General features: G+C 38.1%; 1 protein-coding gene across 1 annotated transcript; it reads left to right on the forward strand.

Moving 5' to 3' along the window:
- Positions 1–2,024: 2,024 nt before the first annotated feature.
- gmppaa (GDP-mannose pyrophosphorylase Aa) lies at positions 2,025–12,865 on the forward strand. Its single transcript, XM_084908197.1, has 12 exons — positions 2,025–2,178; positions 4,224–4,321; positions 4,542–4,645; positions 4,930–5,122; positions 5,295–5,354; positions 5,441–5,571; positions 8,831–8,965; positions 9,289–9,386; positions 9,479–9,525; positions 9,725–9,817; positions 11,752–11,920; positions 12,278–12,865. The coding sequence occupies exons 1-12, from the start codon at positions 2,139–2,141 to the stop codon at positions 12,376–12,378; spliced, it is 1,269 nt and encodes a 422-aa protein (XP_084764323.1). The 5' UTR covers positions 2,025–2,138; the 3' UTR covers positions 12,379–12,865.
- The last annotated feature ends 12,186 nt before the right edge of the window (positions 12,866–25,051 follow it).

Below are 25,051 nucleotides of genomic sequence, written 5' to 3' on the forward strand. Positions count from 1 at the left end.
AAAAACAGACGTGTTACAGCAGCTGAGCTAAAAAGAATCTTTGACGTACAGTTTTTATGATCTAATCTTGCTGGAATTTAAACATAAAATTTCATAAGGGATTTAACTAGATTAGGATTTTATAAGAACATTTGATAGCATAAAATGTGTGACAATACAGTGGAGAAAACAGTCTTCTTTTGCACATTTTGTTTTCCTTCTTTGTGTCTTTTTTTTATACAAAGGAAGTATAACGCAGTTTCTGTCTATGTGCAGAGAGCCAAAATGAAAAAGAAATAAATCTTTAAACTTTTGAGGGGGTTTGAAAGCGCTTCAGATTTCTGTGTTGCTCCTCCAGAAAAGCCTGTACCAGAGCACCTTGTCCCTTGGTGATTGTTGACTAAAATGGTATTCTGTTTGTTTGATGCAGACTCGCACCTTATTTGCATATGTTTGAGTTATGAATACTACCACATGGGAGACTGTTTTACTTCAGGTTATGTTTTAATGAGTAAGCATGAAAGTAAACCCTTCTATTAGAGCTGTTTAAGTGTTGTCTTTGCAAGCATTCAAAACTGACAGCTGAGATATTTTCCCCACTGCTAGAACTTCCCTCAGCTGAAATAAGGGAATAACCTACTTTGTGTGGATGCAAGAGATGTTCTAAAAAAGGAATAGATGAACAGTAAGAAAATATTACAGCAAGCTGTAGGATTACAATCCTGTTTTTTGTAATAATCAGATTTTATACCCTGTTTGTTTTTGTTTGTTTGTTTTTTTACAAAGGTAGAACTGGATTTATTAGAACTAAAACAAGAGCTATAATACAGTGCAAGTGAGAAGTGGCAAACTGTGGCACATTACAGGTTTAGGATTAAGTATAATCAGTTAATATTGTGCTAGTCTAGTCTAGTCTAGATATGCTTAGGCTATCTACTGCAGTAATCAAAGATATGTCAGACCCAGGTCTTCATACTCTTATTTTCTCACTAAAAAAAGGTCATTTAGAATGTTTTCACAACAGGGTTGCAAAGTCTTTCAAGACTACATTTTGTATAATGTGGTCTGGGGTTTAGCTCAGGACGTAAAACATGTTATCTACTAATCAGGAGGTTGGTAGTTCAATGACTTGATCAAAGGGTGGCTGCTTGAAGGGTGGCTGATCCAGTCTGCATGCCAAAGTATCCATGGGCAAGATACTGAATACCAAGTTGGAATGTGAAAGTTAGATCGAAAGCACTTAGGTGTATATATAAAAAATTAAAAAATGTTATCATGTTTGGTTTGACAAGAGGTGGAACTGAAGGTGGAACACTTGCAGATGCAATGTTTTCACTGGGAGTGACCACAATTAGAAATGAACACATCAGAGAGACAGCTTGGGCTGAGTGGTCTGGAGACAAAGTTAAGAGACACAAGACTGAAGTGGTTTGGACATGGGTAGAGGAGGAACACAGGGATATATATTGGACAAAGAGTGTTTTAAATTGTGCTGCCAAGCAGGAGGAAAAAAGGAAGACCATAGAAAAGGTTCATGGATGTACTGAAGGACATGCAGAGATTTGGTGTGATAAAACTGAATGCTCGAGATAAAGTGAGATGGAGGAAGATCCACTGTGACGACCTCTAAAGGAAGCACCTAGAAGAAGTATGCTACATAAAATAAATATACAAACAATCAAACAAACAAATAATGCAACAATAATAAAGCACAAAGAAGGAGTTTTAAGAAAAAAAAAAGTTCAGATGTTTAGTTTGATGTATAGGAGACACATAAGGTACACAAGGTTTACTGAGCCTGGATATAATGTATATAAGAGTTTGCAGTGGTATTATAATTGATATATTTTTAGTATTTATAATATTTAGCATACTATAAATTAATAACATCATAATTGATGCAGTTAAACATAATCTTGAAATATTGTCGCACGTACACAAAGGCATATTCTGGTGATTTCAAAAAGAGCATTTGTAGTCCAAAGCTTTCAGGCGCTTAACTCCGTTTCACTCCGAACACTCTGGTCCGTGATTTCACGATAATCTCGTTAACGTCACAATCAGGAAGGGAGTGCGGAAATGCTCTCACAGCTGTTGCTTACTGCTGCAGATAGTTTCCAGCCAGGTCTTGCGTGTCACCAAACAACGTTTCTGTCAAGATGTTGAAGGCGGTCATTTTAATCGGAGGCCCCCAGAAAGGTAACTCTTTTCCTTGGCGTGTTTTCAAAGTCATTAACGTGTGTTTAAAGCAAGGCTAGGCTGCTAATGCTAACAGGCTGGCTGAAGTTGTTTTTATCACTGACGTGTCACAACGTGTCCCACGAACAAGAAGTAAAATCTTACCCATATAGCTTTTATACCCTAATATTTTATCACCACGTCTTGTAAACTATAGTCCAACCTGAGAACAGATTTTTTTTGGAAACCCCCCCAAAACTTTAGCTTGCCTTCCACTACTGATGCATTAATGTCATTCCCTCTCAGCAAGCGTGACAGTTATTTATAGAAGAGTATTTTAGATTACTTATTCTATTTAAAAAAAAAAAAAAATTAGTAAAGATTAAATAATAAAGTTAACGGATGTGTAATGAAAGGCTCTATAGCTCGGCAAGATCGCCTGTCTTTTATTTTATACTTAGGAGAAACCAGCTACATACTTACATACAGTACCCTTGACTGTATCTGCTTTGTATTCTTATCTTTTTAACGACTGAGCCCTCATGATATGATTTGCTCAGATTTTTCCATTTTCAAAACAGAAGATGGCATGCTTTGGAAGAACCGCCCAAAATGAATAATAAAATAAATAAAATAATACATTAAAAAAATAAATCAAGAAAGATTGAAAGACAAAATTATAGAAGAGGACTGACATGTAAAGCACACAGAACAGAAGCTCACAGAAGGCAGGCAAGAACAGAGTGATGATGACAGAATTGAGTGTGAGAGCATGGGGAAGGTGGAAGTGATGTAAAGAATAGACTACCAACCCAAGCACTCAGAACTGTAGGCAGATTAGTAAATGCAGATCTTCTCATGCATAAACGCCTTGTTATATAGTGATGACACAAGTGAGACCCTGAGATTATAATTATATTATAACAGTGGTATTAAAACAGCGAGTGTCTTTCCTCTGCTGAAAAAATATCCTTAGATCCCACTGTTTTATATAATTACAAGCCAATCTCCAAACTCCTGTTTATTTCTAAAAGCCTTGAGGAAGTTCTTGCTCGTTAGTGTCTTCAGATTGTTGAAGGAAGAACATCTTAAAATAAGTTAAATAAATTCCAGTCGGGTTACCAACAAAACCACAGCACTGAAACAGCTTTATTGGAGATTGCCAATGATATTCTTATGCACTAAGAGAAGGGTGAACATTCTATTTTAGTCTTGCTTGACTTATCTGCAGCCTTTGTTCATGCTACTCTTATTAATAGACTACAAAACAGGCTGGCATCACTGGTACTGCTTTCAAATGGTTTTCTTCATACTTATTGAACAGATACCTCAGAATTCATATTAGTCAATGTATGTCCACCTCTGAACCCATCAGGGCTCAGTTCTTGGACAATTTATGTTTTCTTTATATACGTTACATGTGGGCCATCTGCTTAATAGTTTAAATGGATTCTCCTATCATTTTTATGCAGATGACACATAATTGTACTTTTCTGTCAAGCCCAACAACCTCAAGAGCCCCTCCTACCTCAGTGAATGCTTGCATCTCAAAAGACACTTGTTTGTCTTTTTAATTCACCTCAGGACTGGTACAAAAATGAAACCTGCCATTCAGTCATCTAGAACGTCTAGTTACACCTAAGGAGTTAAAAACCTGTCCGCCACTCTGACTTTAAAACTAGAGGTGACTGTGCTTTTGAGGTTGTTTTGCCTAAACTGTGCAACTGCCTTCCTCAGTCAATCAGGTTTGCTGACTCTATGACTAAAATTAGCTAAAAAGTAATTTTTAAAGGTTACCTTTCCCTTAATCTTTTCCTCTTTATTTTCAACTATAGTAAAGTTGTGTGTATATGTGTATGTTTGAATGAATGTCTAATCATGTGGTTGATTGTGTCTGTTTGTCTTAATGTTAACTTGTATATCTATCTGCTATGTGTGAGTTTAATTTGAACTGTTAAGCACATGTAATCCTTTGTTTTGAAAAGTGCTATACAAATAATAAAAATAAAAAATATACAAAGTTGTTATTATTATTTTTCTTAAAATATTCAAACGCTGTTTTTCAGGCACAAGATTCAGGCCACTGTCATTTGAAGTGCCCAAACCCCTGTTTCCAGTAGCTGGTGTTCCCATGCTTCAGCACCACATTGAAGCATGTGCCAAGGTAAGTTTCATTTTAAAGCATTGGATTGTCACTAGTTTTGAAATGTTGGCTCTTGTTTGTTTTTTCTTTTTTGTAAGAGCTTAGTAATTCTTAAAATACTAAAGCAACTGTCGCCTCATTAGTAGTTGGTGTTGGGAGTTTCTTGGCCTGTGTTTTGTGACAGACAGCACCCACAATCACTCTAATGCTGATCCTTTTTGTTTTCTTTTTTTATATATAGGTTCCAAACATGAAGGAGATTTTGCTCATTGGTTTTTATCAGCCAAATGAAGAACTGAATAGATTTCTGTTAAATGCACAGCAGGAGTTCAAAATTTCAATCAGGTAAACAGTGGAGCTGTTGGCTTTGCTTTTTTATAGAAAAATGTTTACATTTCCTAGGTATATCGATAGCAGCGACATGAGCTTATGAGAATTAGGAGGATGTGATAGTTCAGTGTCAAGATTTATAAATACATTTTGTATACGACACAAACCAGAACACCATTTTGATTCTATTTGTATTTAGTTATTCTTTTTTGTGGCAAATGTAATGCTTTACTTGCTACTGTGCACGCCCATTGCTGAATACCTGTAGATATTTCACTCTTCTTAACTCTTCACCACAGGTACTTGCAGGAGTATGCAGCCCTGGGCACTGGAGGGGGCATCTATCACTTCAGAGATCAGATTGTCTCTGGCAGTCCAGAGGCTTTCTTTGTACTGAATGCTGATGTTTGTTCAGCATTTCCTCTTACAGAGATGCTCAGCTTTCAGAAAGAACACGGAGAACCAAGCAGCTTTGTTATCCTAGGGACAACGGTAAAACGTTATAATTAGTTTCTTGAACGTGAACTGTGGTGAAAGTAAAACTAGATTTACTTGGTTGGTTTTTCTTTGACTTCTTGACTACAATTAAAATGGTTATATTAGATCTTTTCTCTTTATAGAATTTGAGATTATGCTAAATTATATTGACATTTTCTCTAATTAGGCAAACAGAAAGCAATCCATGAATTATGGCTGTATTGTGGAAAACGAAGAATCGAACGAGGTATTTAACCATTTGGTCTTCCTAGACAGTTACTCTGTACTGCTGAAACTTAGAATTATGATTAATCTTTCTTTTTTGATATGTAGGTCTTGCATTATGTGGAAAAGCCAAGCACATTTGTGAGTGACATCATCAACTGTGGTATATACCTCTTTAACCCAGACATCTTCCAACATATTGGCGCAGTCTTCCAGAAGAACCAGCAGGACATGTTACTGTGAGTTGTAGCTCTCCCACTTGTTGGTATGCGCGTGGGAATGTGTGTGAATACCATTTACTCCATTTCTTTGTTTCTCTTCATTTGTCTTTTTTCCTTCCTTTCTCCTCCCTGCCATGTTTTCTGTCTCTTCATACAATCATCAGATATCCCTATGATGGGTAAGTGGGTATGATTAGGTTGCATGGTGTGGTTTTAGAGCACTTAGTGTACGGGGTGAGAATTCCTTGTGAATGCTACCTGTATCACTTTTCTGTGCACAGTGACATGGAAACAATATTTTTTTGTTTCTTAGATTTCATGGTTGACATTTTGAGCACTGTTTACATTCAGTTCAGTTTTGTTTAGCTTAACACAAAGACTGGAAACTGGTAAAACAGCTCTTTGGATTTCTAGGTGAAAAAATGTCACCTAGTACTTTTCAGTCTGTACACAAGCCATAATTTAAACTCAGTTTACCATTGTTCTGTTGGTGTACCCAGGTTTTACTAATGACGTCCTAGCTGGACTATTTTAAGAAATAAGTAAGATTATGCTTTGTGAAACAGTTCAAGATGCTGAAAATTAACTAAACGTATCAACAGCTATAATGTTATGTCAAAGATGTCTCTGCATTGTATTTAAAAGATATCTAGTAATGTTAGAATGCCAACCAGCTTATTGTTTGCTTATCGTCTGCTTATCGTCGTTGCAGTCGTTTTGTCACATGACAACTGTAACATCACCACAGCGCCATCCCCACCTTGAGTATACTTGATTATACTTTCCACTTCTGCAAGTCTGCTAGGGCATGCTCAGGTCAAAGTAGTGCAGATTTTGTCATTAGACAGTGAGCACGATGGGTCTGTGCGGCCTTCTGTGTGTCTGCCTGTTGTTCACGACCATGCCAAGTCATCCATGGAGATTTTACATTATAGTACGCCAACTACTCATGCGCTGCAGGCTTCAAAGAGGTATAACAGGAATCACTGCTCAGCTGTCAGATCTCCTGCTGTCCATGTCGGTGTCTGCAGCGGAGTATAAACGAGCCTTTATACTGACACTGAGCGCATGCCAGACTTGCTGCATTCTTCTGCTGAAATATGCGTGTCACCACTCAGATAAAACCTCTGCATCAGCACTGCTATAAGAGTAGAAGAAATTGAAACCAGAAAAAAAAGCAACACAAAGTTTTTTTCAAGTCTTTTGCAGCATCTCCCCTTGTATAATCTGGGAATCCCTGAGCACCTGATATATACTGATATATCACTGATCGAACACTGGTGTCTTCAATCCAACTGTGCCACCCATGCCGAGTTACAAAAAGTCAAAAGGGGCACAACAAACTGAACAGTTGTGATGTCGCTTTTCAGGATGGTGACAAGGGCAGGTATAAATAGGCTTTTAGTCTGGCCTGTGTAATACCACATTTCGCCTCTAGATAGGATAGTAAATTCATCTAGCTTCTGTTCTGCCCATATTTTTCCCTACTGTCTTTGACCTCTAGTCAGTCATGTTGAAGGACTAGCAGGCAGTGAATGAACCAGTAAACACAGTAAACTGAAGCTCTTGGCAAGAGCAAGATTAACAGGAGCCAAGATTTTGCTGCTGCTGCTGACTTCAGTATGTCCTAGAGATTAAAGAAGCTTAACTAGCTTCAGATCAGGAGGTACCATTGCCTGCTTTTATGAAACATCGCTAACCCCTCTAGTGTAGAGCACTACATAGAGCATCTGTAAGGGAGAATAATGTTCATATTTAATAAGAATGGTTATTCAGTCCTCTTACCTTTTCCAGGAGTAGTTGCAAATTTATAGAGTATAGACAAAATGCAATTCACATCCATATGCGTAGGTTTAAAGAAACATCTACGCTATTGTAACCTGCTCTTCTGAGGAACTGCATTTTGAAATGGTCTGTTTAGTTTTTTCTTTTAAAGAGGCTCAACACATTTAGTTGTCTCTATAGTTTCTGCTGAATAAGCTAGAAAAAAACTATAATCGAGATAGTGAAGCTTCATGTCAAACTGATACAGATGTCTCGCTTTGCTCATCGCTTCACTAGAGGACTTGCTTTTTATAATATAATAATATGCATGTGGACTGAGTGTACCCTGCTATTTCACAGAAGCTACAATAAAACATGGGATCAATATATGTTTTTTTTTAAATACAATCTTTGATACTTTTTCAGTTTGTTTTCACTGTACAGTAGCTGACCTAACAAATACCACACCAAGGACACTTGAAATATATTACAACAGGTCAAACCGCGCTTTGCATAATTCACCTGCTAACATCAATAGCACTTAAATCAAGCTGGGCACTGAATCAGCAAAATTGTTGAACACATCAGAGATACTTGATAGAAATAAGAAGGCTTTTACTGCAGTCTCTCGGGGACCGCTTTGCCTCTAACCACACCCCCTCCTTCTTGGTAAAACTTCGATTATGGGTGCAATCCTTTAAAATATTCTTTTCATCAATATTTAACACTCTGTTTCATCTCAGGGCTCTCACAATACACTATGCCAGAGACCCTGATTAGTATGGAACACATAGTCTCTTCTACTTAAGTTTTGGATCACAACTAGGTAATCAGCTTTGGTTTCAGCCCAGCACTGACACCATCAAAGATAACAGTGATGCATTTTAACTCGGTGTTCTCATTTGACTCTGCAGGCTGGATAGTAGGGCAATAAATTCATGTTTTCTTAAGAGACTTTAGAGGTAATGGGAACTGCTGGGTTGTTGTTGTTTTTTTGGGGGTTTTTTGTACACTAAATATTTGAAGAATCTCAATAGCTACTCAAGAACGGGAGGAGTGAAAGGGGAAAACAGGATGTAATTCTCATTTCTTTATTCACCTTTGGCAAGAAAAAGGAACGTGATAAAACTTCACATTTTGTATATGTCAATTGTTTATTTGATGTTTGGAGAGAAAGCTGAACCTGATCATTAACGACCATCCCTGGTTATAAATAGGTGTGCTTGGTCTATGCTGCAACATTGGCATGCAAGTCATCAGTTTTCGTCTTGGTGAGCAGGCAAGGCTTGGCCACAGCTTTAGGTTATGAATTCTGGAAAACTTGTCACCTCATTTTTTCCAAAATTCAGAAAATATACGGTTTCAGCTGACACTCGAAAAATAAAGTTTCGTTCAGTTTAGGGTAGTTTATGCCGATTCTGTCTTGAATTTAATTCCAGCCTCAAGCTTTGTGCACAATATTTTAAAAAATGGGATTTGTAACTCTGTGCGACTGATGATCTATTTCTGGCAGAGAGGAGCCAACAAACGGCTGGCACCGAGCTGAGGCCATCAGGCTGGAGCAGGACATTTTCACTGCCCTGGCAGGACAGGGAAAACTCTACGTATATAAAACCCTCAGCTTCTGGAGCCAGATTAAATCTGCAGGGTGAGTGAATGTGTCATAAATGGTGTCGCATTCAAGAGAGCATAAATTTGATACTGCAACCCTGAATGTCAAAGAATATGGGAGACACTGGACTTGCATGCATATAGGCTCCAAACCTTGTTGAAGTACAACTTATTTCTTTTGACACAGAGAGTAAGTTTTTATAGTTGTTTATACAGTCCGTGTAGACTCACCAAGGAAGTCTTTGTGCAGTGTGATTATGCTATAAGCTGTACAAAAATGTAAATTACCACCTTAAATGAAGAGACTCTTGATTTATACTTGTTTCTTTATTTTATTTCTTTGACTTTTTTCCCCCTCAGGTCTGCAATTTATGCCAGTCGATTGTACCTCAACCAGTATCACACAACTCATCCTGAAAGACTGGCGTCAAATAAGGAGGGAGGCCCCAAAATAACTGGTACAATTTATTAACTTCCTGTATCTTTTTTTTCCTTCCTCATAATAAAACAAACAAATCTATTTAGACTTGCTTTCTTTTCCTTTCTCCAGGTAATGTCTATATTCATCCTACAGCTAATATTGATCCCACAGCTGTGGTAAGGGTTTTCCTTATATGCTTTAAATAGAAATGGCATGTCCTGTTAACAGCAGAGCCTCATATTAAAAATTTTGTACTGTATTCAACTCTAAAAAAGAGAAGGATGTGCTTTTAGATGGTCTGATAAGTTAATTTGGGGTTACTAGTTGAAATGGTACAGATATTATCTCACGCAGTAATTTATTTTCTCTTTGCAGTTGGGTCCCAACGTTTCCATCGGCACTGGAGTGACTATTGGCGCTGGTGTCAGAGTTCGAGAATCTATCATCCTCCATGGTGCAAATTTACAGGTGACTGCCTCTGAATATAAAGTACACTGTTAGAAAAAAATCATGCGTGATATCGATACTGATATGGACTGGGTAATGTGTTAGAAATGAAAGGATGACAGGTTGGAAATGAAAGTGATCAACTTACAGAGGGTTGTATTCAAAGACACCTGAAAGTCAGAAGTGGAAAAAATGACGTGACAGTCTATTTTGCCGAAATTTAATTGCAACTCAAAATGGTACTCAGTAGTTTATGTGGCCCCGCGTGCTTGTATGCATGTCTGGCAATATGGGCGCATGTTCCTGATGATGAGGCAGATGGTGTCCAGGGGGATATCCTCCCACATCTGGACCTCAGTGTCACTGAGCTCCGGGACAGTCTGAGGTGCAATGCGGCATCGAATGGACCGAAACATGATTGGATTTAGGTTGGGCGATCATGGGGGCCAGTCGGTGGTATGACCTCCTTCATTCTTTAGGAACTGCCTGCATACAAACTGCCACATGAGGCCATGCATTGTTGTGCACCTTCTCCTCTTTGCACAAAGGAACAGATGCCGGTGCTGCTGATGGATTAGGAAGCTTCTACGACCTTGTTCAGCTCTCCTAGAGTAACTGTCTATCTCCTCCATGCTCTTGAGGCCCTGCTCATAGACAAAGCAAACCTTTTAGTAATTGCATGTCTTGATGTGACTTCCTACCTATGCAACCCCTGTAGGGTCCAGGTATCGCCTCATGCTACCAGTGGTGACACTGACCCTACCTGAATACAAAACTACAGTGAAAAAATAGGAAGTAAGGATGTTGTTTCATTGTGTGGTGAGAATAAGGCATGGTGGGACCACAGAATATCATTTCGAGCCATTTTTATTCACACTCACCACAACACAACCCACACACACACACCTGAGTCCCCGTGTTTTAACCCGGCGGGCGTGATTACGGATGCCGTGCAGGTGCGTCCGCCTTCCCTGCACTGCACCGCAGACCACGCCCCACCACACATTGCTGCTTCTCTTCTAGTGCACCTGTTGTTAATTTCATTAAGACGAAAGCGCCTGAAACTGATTAACAACCCTCTCTGCTACTTAACTGACCAGATCAATATTCCAGAAGTTTAACTGACTTGATACTCTGATTTAAAAGCGTTCCTTTAAAGTTGAGCAGTGTAATTTCCAATTCCCTGCTCAACTTGCTTCACTTCATCAGACATCATTGTCTTGCTTGGCATTATACTAAACATCAAACTAATTGACATGGAAGTGAATTTATCTGAAGTGATCAGCTTTACATTTTATTAGTAATTTTATCCACACTTCAGCTGTGACCTCTCTGAAATTTATCTTTACTCATCTGTCACACTAGAAATATCGTCGCATGCACCTCACACAAAGATGTCATTTTTAACGATTTTGAGGCCGGAATAATTGAATCGCACACCTCCAGCGATGACTGGCAGCCTTTTAAAATTAATTTATACTGCTGGTGACTTATTGGTTTTCATTGCGCATTGCCTAGAAGAACAATTTGTAATTTAAGCAATACTTACAAATCATCACTACCTGTTGTAATACTCACTGCTTTTTTCCTCTCTTCATGTTTGAACAATCTCTAATGGAGGAGTGATGCTTAAAGTGGAGTTTCAGGGCTTCCAGGGACTAATGACCTATAGCCAAGGGTTCCGCAAAATAATCAAGTGTAAGATGGGGACCACATAGGAAAAGAAAAAGAGCATATTCCACCCTCTATTATTATCTCTGAGAGCCAATAGAATCACTGAATTGATTGTTACACACTATGGTCAGGTATCCTTGGAATACGTGACATCATATCCCCCGTCTCCCCCAGAATTTGGAACACCTGTATTAAAGCAGATGTGGAGACTTGAAACACAACAATTACCTGCTGAAGGCTTCCCGGTTTTTCACTAACTTCCTTTCCCCCTCTTCCACAAGGATCACTGCTGTGTTTTGAACAGCATTGTGGGATGGGATAGTACCATTGGCAAGTGGGCAAGAGTAGAGGGAACCCCAAGTGACCCAAATCCAAATGATCCCTATGCAAAGATCGACAGCGAGACACTCTTCAGAGAAGGAAAACTCACCCCCTCAATTACAATTCTAGGTAAGCCTGCTCCGACTTGAAATTATATATCTGTTCAAATATTGTGTTCGGTATATTGTTCTGAGAAATGAAAAGTTATTGGAAAGAAACCAATACCTAAGGCCCAGTTCCTGCATGTATTTGAATAGTTATTTAAGATATTTGTGAATAAGCTTGTAAATCACAGGTAAGGCACTTTGAATGAGGTGGTATGCAAATTAAAATTCTCTAATTGTCACAGTTGTTTTTACATTTCAGTAAACTGTGGCTAAAAAGAGCTACACAAATAATGTTAGGGAGTGATGTGAGAGTCAGAACAGCAATAAACTGTCTTTGTCCTTTGCAGAGACTTAATACTGCCTTGCTTTGTCTCCTCAGGTTGTAACGTGACGATCCCCTCCGAGGTGATTATACTGAACTCAATTGTCCTCCCACATAAAGACCTCAACCGCGGCTTCAAAAACCAAATTATTCTCTAGTTAATCTTCCTCACGCTTCTGTCCACTTATTGTCACTGATGAAGGATGCTGCTGCCCAACTGCTGGCTCTGTCTCTGAGTTACTGTATATAAGATGTCAGAAATGAATATATGGAAGATTCATTTCATAGTTTTGAAAGATAGATTTTTTTTATATATATATTTGTCCTCGAGCCTTTATGCAACATTGAGTGTCAGCAACATTAGAGAGAGGCTAATCATGCATGTTGATTCACCTTGAAAGGTTTCGTCATGCCAGAGGTTTTATATTGTTTTTACTTATCAAATTTACCGAACTGTAAAATTACCGCAGACACTAATGTAATGTATGTAGTTAATATGATGTAAAAAAATTAAATAATAAAAAAAAAGAGTTTATAGATAACACATATTCTGTTTCTCAAGGGCATCCTTGACAAACGTGAACTGTTACTTCAACATGAGACGGGAAATTATTGGAAAATAAAAATCACTGGCTACCAACTGTGGTTAGTTTTAAGAAGTGATTATTTTTCCGGAGCGCTGATTAAAACCTTTTAGCAGCTTCATTGTTAGTCTAAAGAATTGTCTCCCATCAAAATAAATCAGCAGACTTGAGATTTACATTGCAATCAAGCAATGTTGCCTTTGGAAATGTGAATTTTGTGGGAGTGGGGTGCTTCTCCCAGCAACACGAGATACTTAAATTGTGCAATCACTGAAGAAACTCTTCCAGTTTATGTATACAGCACATTAACATTTACTTATTAGGCACCCATGATCACTTCGGTACTTTTGCTTTAATTATTACAATGAGAGTGTCTATTGAGAAAGTCTAAACACTGATACTGGAAGTTCTTTATAATATATTTTAATCAAATCTGTTTTGCACATTTGAGCATACATTTTTTTAGTCATGGTGGGTTGGTGTCAGGTTTTACATGCTTTTCACTGTTAATTCAGGTGCCTTAGAGCTTCAAAAGACTGAGCCCAGTTGATGATTATCCCACCAAGAGGATAAAAACACTATAATGAGGCCCTGTAGCCTGGGATGAGGCAAATCTCCACGTTCCCCAGATGAAAGGCAGTCCTAAAATTCATTAGATCAAATAGGTTTTCCACTCCCATAACAGTAAAAATTTACAATTTATTTATGCAGAGAAGTACTCGCAGTTATAGAAGTAGTAGAACTTGTATGGCTAAACTGCAGTATTACTTACCAAACATCTAACAGCATGCTTGTCCAGCTTTTCTTTTCTTTTTTCATTCTGCCTGTGGGGAGAAATGGTTTGTGTGTGAGCAGGGAAGCCGTGTTAAAACGTGTAAAATATACAGGACAGAGTGACAGAAACCATCAGGTGGGAAAGGCAGCAAAGGTGACATGTGACAAATCCTCCCTGCTCGGGCTAAATGAAGAGCATTTCAGTGTGGTGAGTCAGAGAGCATAGTGTGTGTGCTCATCTTTTTCAGTCAACATAGATTTTTAGAAGTGGGTATTTAAACTCCTCTGCACTTATGTCTTTGTTCCCTGTATGTTATAATTATTGTCATCACCACTGTAACCTCCACTTGGAAATGAATACTGATTCAAAGACTTTGTTCTTCTATCAATATAGATAGATAGATAGATAGATAGATGAACATTTCATTATCAGGAAAACAATAATGTTTGCTGAGGAGCTGCTCTATATACCGTAGTTGGTCATCCTCTTCATTTTCATGCCAGCCCTTGTTACTAGCTGCTTCCACAATCTGACCAGCCACTCTCGTGCTACATGTTGTGGTTAACAGTTGGGTAGTACAGTGTGTCTTTAGTAAATAAAGCATGAGGAAAGCTTAAGTGTCTCTATTAGCCTTTAGAAAGTCTCCACTGGATGGATCCAATCTGTATTGTACTGGTGGGGTGAAATGCAGAATTTGATTCATGAATCACGACTTGTGTCTATTACAGACATGTGAGGTATTCATATAAGGTGATACTCTGATCTAAACAGATGGCACTAAGTAGATCAATTACAATTAACTAGATGCTTACACATCAATTTTAAACAAATTGATTTTTTTTAAAATAATACATTTTTGGAGCTAATGACTTTGAGTGCACAACTTCCACAGTTCTGACTGTTTCTATTAGAGGCCAGGTTAGTGAAGTGCTTGTCTCCTTGTCAAGATCCATTGAGCAGCCATTGATCTGCTGGCTGGTGACATCCAATTCCAGTGCCTCACTTCTTGCCAGTTTGAGACTAGACTCGTGTGTGTCCTGCGTGTGCTTCAGTGCTTACGATGCTGAATGTTTCTCGCTGCTGAGCTCTTTGAACCATATTTAATTTCCAGTGACCCCTTCAAAAAGTGAGAGTCGAATCTTCCAGTTTTTCAGGGCAGCCCTTCCTTGAAAGACCATGATACGCTGTATTCAGTAAAGGTTTGCAGGAATTTAATTGTTATAACATGACTTAAATTAACTTGGGTGAGTGATGAAATGTTTCTCCCACTGAAAATGCTACGTCCAGATGAACAGAATCAACTTTTTGGGACTTAAATTAATGTTTATTTGTGTCTTAAGCAAACTCTTTGCAGCTTTAGATCAGGACTCACTGAAATTGCTCATACATGTCTTTGTGGACCTTACTTTGTGCACTGATATGCAGACATGTTGGAACAGCAAGTGGTCATCTCCAAACTTCAACAAAGTTGGGAGCATGAAATTGTCTAAACAACAACAAACACCTTGATATGCTGAAGCATTAAAGAGTTCCTTTTAGTGGAACTAGAGGGCCCAGGGATGCAAAATGTAGCTCAGCTTGAGCAGAAAACTGCATTAGCCTCTATTAATGTAACAAGCCCAAGTTTCAAATGCAATTAAAATGGATAACATAAGCCCCAGGTTTTAATAATATGTAATATGTGATGATGTATGACAGTAATAATAGCCAAAATAATAAAAAGATAATTCCCACAAGCTGTAGTATTTTTCCAATTTTGGTAGCAAGGAGGTATGCAAAGACAATGGCAACGATGCATGTCAAATTCTGCACGTTTCTTCACGTACACATCAACATTAACATCAACATACACATTACAAAGGTTTGATTTTGAAAAAGCAAAACTACCAACTGAGATGATGGCCCATAACCTTAGTGGACAAACTTAATGTCCACTGATATGAAAGAATAAACAATGAAATCAGCTTCACTGGTCATTGTTTGCTTTCAGATACTCTGAATGTGTGTAGGAGGGCTAACAGTGGAAGCTAGACCAACTTTGGGCAAAGGTCCAGGGATGTTTCCACTTGAGAGGACAGGTGAAGGGTTTGCATTTCAGTACACTGAAAGGAAGATGCCTAACAGAAGCCTAAAGGATTGACAAATGAGCTGTCAAATAGAAACTGACATCTCACGGTGCTCAAATTCATACGGTAAAGAAAAACAGGATTTGGCTGTCATGCATCGCCGGTGAATGCTAATGTTTTGCTAAACTGTGCTCTGAGAACATCCAAGCCCACCAGTTCCCCGAAGAGGTGTAAAGGGGGCATTTTTGTTCTTACTCAGCAGACGTGCTGTGTTGTAGAAATCTTTCGTTTTTGACTTTTGACTTTGAAAAATGCGTTGTAAAACAAACCAAAGCATAACAGAAAACCAGACAATAAACTTGTCTCAACCCTCAAGATTTAAAGTTACATTTGTTACAAATTTTACAGCATTTGTTTTCAACCCCTTGCGGAAACTGATTTGATATCTTTTTTTCCTCTTATAAATAAAACGCTGCTTCTCCTGTTGAACAACCAGACATATACTATAAATCCTCTCTTATCTTTTATGTGTTAGGCATATTTTCCCTTATAATGCTGTACACTGCAAAAACAAAAATGAATGTGGACGTGAAAATATAAAAATATTATATCATATGCATGACATCCAACTTACAGAGTCTTGAACAAGTGAAATGATCATTTCATATTCTTACTTTATTTTTTCAGAATGATTTTTCAAGATGTGTCCTTGAAGGTGCCTTAACAAATACACACAAGCTGCTCATTTCAGCCTCTGCAGGGCACACTGAGTCAGGATTTAGCAAGATAAATACAGCCTCTATAGATTTTTGCTCAAATGTTGACAGTCTGACTAATACGGCTGTGATTCATACCTTCATGGCACCACATAACAGTATTTTTCTTTTAAAATCTGCCTGGTTGTCACAGTGATTCCACTCCACCAGTTGACAGCTTTAACTGGACTTTAAATGTAGCTTTTAGATACTGCTCTGAAAACATAAATTCAGCAAAGTTGCTCTGCAGTTCGATGATGTTTATAGTTCCATTTGTGTTTTTCTTTTCTCTGTATGCTTTGTGAAGTTTAATACAGAGAGGTTGAGCCAAGTCCGAATCCCTACATTGAAACAGTCTTAGTTCCACTTCTCTCACCAGGCTGAACTTTCATAAACTTGGCTGCTGTCTCTCCAGCAAAGGATTTACCACAATGTCTGAAATGAAATAAAATTGCAATTGCATAAACTCCCCACCCCTCTTTTTTTTAACTTGTAGAGTACAATTTTGTGAAACGCTTTTATTGCAATGCACAGACACTGCATTGGTTAACCTTTCTTCAAAGTACTGTTGAGGATCTCTTTATAATTGAATAAAAGAAATTCTGAGATATTGACAACAGCAAATCAAATGCAAAACCACAATGATACTCATTTGACAAGTGGAAGTAGACAATAGACTGTACATAAAAGATGGAAATAGCTTCTGGTTGTCAAGCAACTTAAATTAAACAATCCTTTCATTGGCCGACAGAGGGCAACAGCTGTGGTTGATTAAACATGTCTAGTTGTGGAAAAAAACAGTGATTGCTCCCCTGCTGTTAATACCGACTTTCAGGTTTCAGCCATTATGTTAGTTATAGAGTAAAAAAGAAGGATAAAGTATGGTATTCATTACTTTGTGATTAAGAAGTTGACAGTCTATGAACATGCATTATATATATATCAGCCTTGAGATGGCTGCTTTTATGCAAGGTGACATTAATATTGCCCAAATTAGCTGTTGGAGTCAGCTGTAGACCTGCATTTAGAGCTGCTGGGACAACCAGAAGGGTACTAATGTCCTGGAATAGCACTAAAGTAACAAATACTGATCAGGTTTGCAGACCACAGATAGTAAAAAACAATGTTTACTTTTAAGAGAATAGTGTATTTAGTGTATATAATTATTTTGTTTTCTTTATTCTTTTTAAATGCACTGTTTGCTTTTTGTCAATTTTTACCAGTGAATCATTAAGATGACCTTCAAGAACGTGGTGGATGTAAGCCACATTTTAATCGTGTTTACAGACAAAATGATACACAAACACACATGCAAGCAAACACTATCATAACCATAACTTCCCAAGCATTCAAATTTTTCAAAATACATGAACTGAATAGAAAATAATAAGGTAGAATAACAGAGAAGGAACAAATAAGTACAATTTGTATTTAAGGAATCTTACCAGCACCTTGCTGAAACTATACCACGAAGATTTCTCAAGACAAAAGGGGGTCCAACCTCATTCTAATAAGACACACCTAACAAACTGGCTGCTGAGTACAACTACTGATCACATGACTAAGTTGCAACACGCATAAACTAAACAAAACAGGTAAAAAGATTGAGCCCTCTGGGACCCCGAATGCCATGATAGCAGCTAATGAAGTAAAATTGTTAATAGTAACTGTAAATACTCTGTTTGATATGTAGGATGAGAACAATTTCAGCACCTTTCCACTAACATCAGCCTCATTTCTAAGTCTTTTGAGGAGAATTGTATGGTCAGCTGTGTCAAATGCTGCAGTCAGCTCTAGTAAAATAAGAACAGTAAAACTACCTGAGTCTGCACTCTTTAAAATGCCACAACCCTAAGTAAAAAGGGGTGTTTTTTTCTAAAGCGTCAACGTCGTTGGCTTCGATTATCTCTAAAAGGTAAAAGAGATAATCGGTAAAAAAGAATTTTTGAAAGTAGAGGTAATTTGGAGATTGGACAGTAGTTATGAGGAAGAGTTGGGTCTAAATCTGTTTCCTTTCAAAGAAGCTGAATACTGTTTAAAATAGTCTGGGACATACCTGTATAAAATAGACTCCTTTATAATGTTGTGATGCCCAATTTGCATCTTGTTAATTATGCTGGACTCAGTGTCCTTCAGTAGGGATAGAAATGAGCCATTGGGACCCAGTGATACCTTAAAGCTTTCCAGCAAAACCTTTCCGAGTCTGCAGTGAAGGTGCCACAGACAGCAGCACTGAAAATAAGAAGACCCTCATATAAAGTCAGTGGACTCTCTCCGCCTCCACTTGCTCTTACATTCTCCATGATGACAGCTGCTGCAACCCTTTTGCCCAAATCTTGTTTAAATTCACTTACTCTCAAGAAAAAACCAACATCTTTCCTTTTTTCTCTATTTTTACTCATGTTCTCTTATCTGTTTGATAGAAAATAATGAACTGTAATATAATGTCACAGAATTTGTGTGTATACCACAACTTCCAGCTATTTTGGCAGCGTACCTATAACAGGCTGCCTGCCTCAGTTCTGAAGGAATATCCACATCTACATGTGGCCAAGTTTCAGTTTCAACTTTACAACAGCTTTGGCAGTGACTGATTTCATCAGCAGCCATTTGTGCTTCCTGAGCTCCAGCTCAGCATTAAGCTTCTGGGTTTCTTTAAAAACAGAAACCCAAACAAACCCACACCTCTGAGCTCTTAGCAGAGAGAAAAAAGTCACTAAGTACAGTAAAGGTAAAATGGATGAGTTCAGTGAAATAGTTGTTTTTCTTAGAAGCAGTGAAGTAAGTGAGGCACCTTGTCCCACAGCAGTGGTCTTCTGTTTGACTTTGCTGTAAGGTGTACTGTTAATTAGTCCACCCCAAGTCCGCCCTCCCTTATTTTGTTCCTTTAAGCAGAAGTTTGCTAATATTACATCATTTAATTACTGGAAAAGGTTTCTGGTAGAATGTCCTTATGTGTCTCTATGAACTGTGCTGCCCTATATCAATGGATTTCTAATACACTGAGCTGTTCTTACTGATGTTGTGAATTTTCCCTTAATTAACATAAATTTTAGGTCAGCCAAGGTTGGACTAATATATTTCAAGCAAGACGGCAACAAAATCATTATCTAGTCATGCTATCTATTCATGCTCAAAAAATATCTTGAATTTTTATTATTTTTTCTATTTATTATCTATTTTATGTAGCATACTGATGTGATGTGGCGTCAAACAAACATAAAAACAATCCTGCAAATAGCTTATGCAGTAGCTCTACATACAGACAAAGGCCAAAGCGTCTTCCTGAAGATATTTTCTCTCACTGTATAAGTTCTGTAGAGGTAACAATCACTAACATATTTTACTCTTGTTTGATATTATGGCCCTAGCAGACCTGCAGTGGTTTCACTTGTGTGGGTGTGTGGTATTGCTCTCTCCTTCTTGTCACAGACACCAGCCTCTTTCTTGTGGAGCTGAAATGTGCGCACCTGAAGCTTCACTCAGCAATCAGCTCTTGTAGTTAAGCAGAGGAAGAGGACACGGTAAAAAAGTATTTTCTCTGTCTGTGTTGAGTGCTCCTTTTTCCCTCCCTCTTCTTTAAACTTATTGACTTGTTCCCAGCTTCTGAGTTTTATTGTACCATTTCTTTCTGTTCTTGGTTGTAATATTGACTTGGCTTTCTTCTTGAGTTTAATTATTAATGATAATCCTCTGTTTTGTTCCCAGTTCTAGCTCCCTGCCTCTTTCTCCTGGACACTTATACTGTTACTTCCCCACAACCCCTAGACTGAGGAAGGTAACACTACACTATAGCAGGAAAGAAGGAAGGAAGAAGAACGTTTGACCACAAAAAAGTGACTGATTGACTTTTCTTTAATCCAAGTGCAAAATCCCATTCTCTAACATTGGAATGTTTAAATCCCACCAGCCGGCTAGCTGCAGTGTTCCTGATTCAGTCTCTGCTTTGCTTCGTTATGTTTGCACTTATATACAAATCTGCATTACTGCACACTAAGGGCTTTTCAAAAGCCACGGTCACACGAGGTAATGTGCTCGCCCACTCGTCATGTTCACTGAAGACAAATAAATGGCTACTTGAGTATCAGCTGGAAGGCTCCCAAACACCAGCCTTTCTGTTTATGCCCCCTTTAAAATTTTTGCAGCATAATGTACACTATAAAGTTTAATAATTAACAGTATAAAATGACATTTTCTTCCAATTGTGAACTCAAAGTCACAAAAGGACTTTGAGGGTAAAGATGATAAATCTGGGTTGTCATCTTAAAAAGTGGAATTTTGGTATCTCAGAGATGTGCCTGAGGATGTGGATTAGTGGCACACAAGCTGCAAATCTCACAGGACCCTGACCTGCCATATCCCTAAAACCTTTACCCTTTCTCACTGAAAGTGATTTCAATACCTGCTGTCGTTGCTTCCCATATTAAAAAGCTGCCAAACCAGCTTAGTTTTTCTAAGAAACAGGGCGTAGTAAAATTTTATCCCACACTGATAAATGAAGGTCTTACCTGGCAGGTGTTATTTAGTAGAAACTGCTAGCCCCGTTCTACTGAGTTCAGTACTAATTAACTGTACACGGTTTATGTGAAGTTAAAGGACTACATGTGTAGTCTTGCTGAGAAACTAATCCAAGTGCAGGCAAACATGAAAGCATAGATACATACATGCTTATGAGTAACCACTGACAGTTGCTGGAGAGTAGAAGGGCCAAGCAGATATGCAGCCAAGAGAAGGCTTTATAATGTGGGGCTGGAAAGCTTCTTGATTTATGCAGTTTGGTAGATGGTCCAAATGTATCCTCCTGCAATATTTATTAGACATGCACACCATCACTCTACATTCTGACTGCAATAGTGGTGGGTGGACAGAACACTATGCATAACATTGCATAATGTAAGGCTGTCACATACTAATGGAGGATGGCAGTGTGATTATTTGCATCATTTCCATAAAATCATAATTTTGCACATTCTGTACATCTAAGATTAAAGCATCTGAGAAACACCCTGTCCTGGGGGTGGGGTATTTGCTTCTGCTGTGCTGGCAGCAGCTGTCAGACAGCTCCTGCATTAAAATAGACTTATGTATATTGATGCCTTGTCAAAGTATAGTTATGTTCAGTAACACATCAGCTTCCCTTCATCCGAGTTAGCTGGTTACCAAACTAGAGCGAAACACATGTTGTGCAGTTGGAATAATGTGTTCCATGCAGTTGTCTACTGGTAGAAGTGAGCGATTAAACAAAAGATGTTATCTTTGATCTTCCATTATGTTCAAAATAAGCTGAAAATGAACCTATAAGTGGTTATAGAATAAGATATGACTACCTCTGAGACTAGAAAGAGATTTGAAAAACAAAAAAACGTCTTCTTGAAGGCTGGTTAACTTCAAACATTTTGTTTTTTGCACTAAAATATGCTAAAACAATGCTATATCTACATTCACTTTTAAGTTGTCTCTGTAGAAATGATACTATTTGAAAACTGCAAAATATTTTTTCCCCCCACAGCTCTCCAGATCTCAAGTTCTTGAAATGTGGCTGAGACAACGATCAGTGCACACACACAAACACATGCACACACAATAAAAGTAGTAACAAAATGTCCTTCCTGTCATTGATGTGAACACCTGTTCCCTAAACTGGGATTTCTGTTCAAAATTAATCTTCTCAAAGATGAAGTTAAAGGGTGTGTTTCTTTGTCCCCAGTAGAGGGCACTGTGGATATTCATTAAGGCCGGGCATGTCTCTCGTGTGTGTCTGTGTGTGACCACCCAATGATTACAGTGTTTGAGCAAAGCTGTGTAGACTTTGGTTGACTTTGTGAGACTGAGTAAGCAAGGTGGAGGGTTGCATTTACTTTTAGTGTTCTCCCTACACCTGTAAGTCCAGGAAAAACATATAAAAATAATAAAGATCATATTTTTTTTAAAGATCACAAAACCGATCTATGAAACCTTTGTCTCAAATCAAAGCTGTGATCCCACCACTGGCTTTAGATACATGAATGAGCCTAAAAGTAGGTGTTAATATGGTCCAAATGTATAAGAATCTCCTGGAACATTTAAATGCATTAATATAAATCTACCTACTGTGATGCAAATGAGAAACGATACCTAAGAGAAGAAGAATGACTTTAAATCTTGCAGGTGAGGCTCCTTGGCCACTTTCATCAACGAGTCTCTATAATGTTGTCCTTTTGAATGAAGTAATGGACAGCGTTATATTAATGAATGCTTTTATCCTTTGTGTAAAGTCATTTCTCATTCATCTTTCTTTTTACCCATTTTTTCCTATCACTCCTGACTCTTTTCTATTGTATATGAACATAGAAATATAGATTTACTACTGGCCTTCCCTCCAGTCTCTTCATCTGTCTGTTCCTGTTTATGCAATCCTTTTGTTATTATAGAAATAGAGGTTTGCTCACTAAATTAAATGCAGAGGCTTAATGATTTTTTTAAGTGTCATTCTGATGGGGAGAGTCATGCAGAATCTGTTCTGCTCCTGGCTTTACAAAACATTGTTTATAAAACACTCAAAATTATCAGCAGACAATAATAAGACAGTGGATTAACTTGGCACATTCATTTAAATGAAATGGGGTTTATCTATGGAAGACATTATTTGTGGCAAAGCTGACATTGCTATTAATTGTCCTCTTTACTACAATTACTGTCAGTTTTGAGAGAAAAAATATTTATGTTGTAGGAGGAAATTGTAAACTGGATATCAGAAAATTGGCAATGGAAGTCCAAATAATGTTGGCATTATATTACTAAGATTAATCTGAAATTGTTTTTCTATTAACTCTTGTATGCAGAATCCTTAAAGTGGAGGAAATATAACCTATGTAATATACACACGGCACAAACTAAATGTATTTGGATTCACTGGATTCCAAACATTACATTATACTGCATTATGTTTAATTGAACTTTTTTCCCTTTTCTGCAACTGGACCTTTTGTGGGTTATGCTTATAGCTGTCCACAAAGGTCCAGGACTGGGTGTTAATAGCAATGCTGACTACTGATGGGGCAGAAGGAGGTCACCATCTCGCTTACTGGTGTGATTCTATGGAATGGGTCCACCAGCAAGTCCTGTATAATCAGAACTTAACCTGTTTAACATGTTTAATTAAACATACTCTTTATATATGGGTCCCTAATGAGTAACGCCTCAACCAGAAGATCCTTGGGTTGCCTATAGGTAACTATTCCACATTTTTTTAGTCTTTTAAGTCTCTCGCCCTCAGCACTGGAACTCCTGGCTGGTCTTTCTCAGGGTAGTTAACTCTGTAGGTTCTTTAAAATGACCAAACAGCATTTGCTGGATCAGCTATACACAGCCAGGAATCAAACCCTGGATGCATGCTGCCTACATCCCTTCACCACTGCTGTTCTTTAACTTGTAAAATATACTGAGAAATTCTTAGAATTAGAGAATTAGAGAAATCTTTTTCTAATCTCAGAGTCTAATTGCTCAGGCTGGCAGCCTTGTAATTATCCATACTGGTAATGTTTTTTCTTTTTAAGAGGTTCATCGATTCAAAAGCACTAAGGTGTACAGAGCAGTCAGGACACTGACTGCACACAGCAACATTCAGCTCTGTTAGTATCATAAAGAACAGATTATAAAAGCTGTAAGTAGCAGATTGTGATAAAATGTTGTTCAGCTTGGCAGCCCAGCAGCCGCTCGGTGAGTCATTCTTTTACCTGAAAACATTTTCTATTAATTCCCGACTAACACATTGCTGCAGGTGACAGTTGATGACAGCCTACACTTGTAGTATTTGCCATAATTCTAAAAAACAACAAAGGTTTTTTTGGCCTGTCTCTTCCATCATTTATCATCGTATATGTAAGGATGAGGAAATAGCTGATAAAACCGATCAGGGTTCTTTGTTTGTTCATGTCTTAAGGTTAATCTAAGCCAGTTATTCCAACAGTGGCTACAATAGATGGCATGTGTAACAAATGAACAGAACTAATTCAAATATTGTGGTGATGCTTGTTAAGCAAATAGTGGGATGTAAAACAATATTGTATGCATTTCTTTGGTATTGCCTGCAGCTGCTCAGGCTTTGACTATTTCTGCTTGTGATCTTTAGTATTATGCACAGCCAAAGTGCAGCTATGCACACACTAGCCACTTTTTTAGGTACTTTTTAGGTAGGAACTGTTCAACTACTAGTTAACACAAAGATCCAGTGAAGAGCAGTTCCGTGAATCTGTGTGGTCCTCTCCATCATTCTCCCTTTCAGACTTTCATTCATGCAACCCACCTCCTCCCAATCTCCTTGTTATCAGAGTCAGCGCTCCATCCAAGCCTCACTCTTCATCTTCACCACCACCACCACTTAGACTCTGGGGGTGTCCCATCCTAAATCCTATAACCACTTAGTCCTGCCATGATGGGTCATCAGAGTCTAATTGCCAAATAAATTAATTATTTTTTCTATCTCAATAACTCATATGCAGTTCTTCCAAATGATCTCTGCTTATTGAAATGACACTGCTTATTTTTCATCACATGGTTTATGTATAAAATGAACCATGATTGTTTCCTAACTAAGTAGCTGTAAGTGCTTACACCTAACCAGGCCCATGCTAACCGGGTCTTCTGGATGAGGAACTTGCTTCATGCCTCCT

This window comes from Perissodus microlepis, chromosome 16, assembly GCF_051167445.1.
Source record: "Perissodus microlepis isolate ML-2025 ecotype Zambia chromosome 16, ASM5116744v1, whole genome shotgun sequence".
NCBI classification, from domain to species: Eukaryota; Metazoa; Chordata; class Actinopteri; order Cichliformes; family Cichlidae; genus Perissodus; species Perissodus microlepis.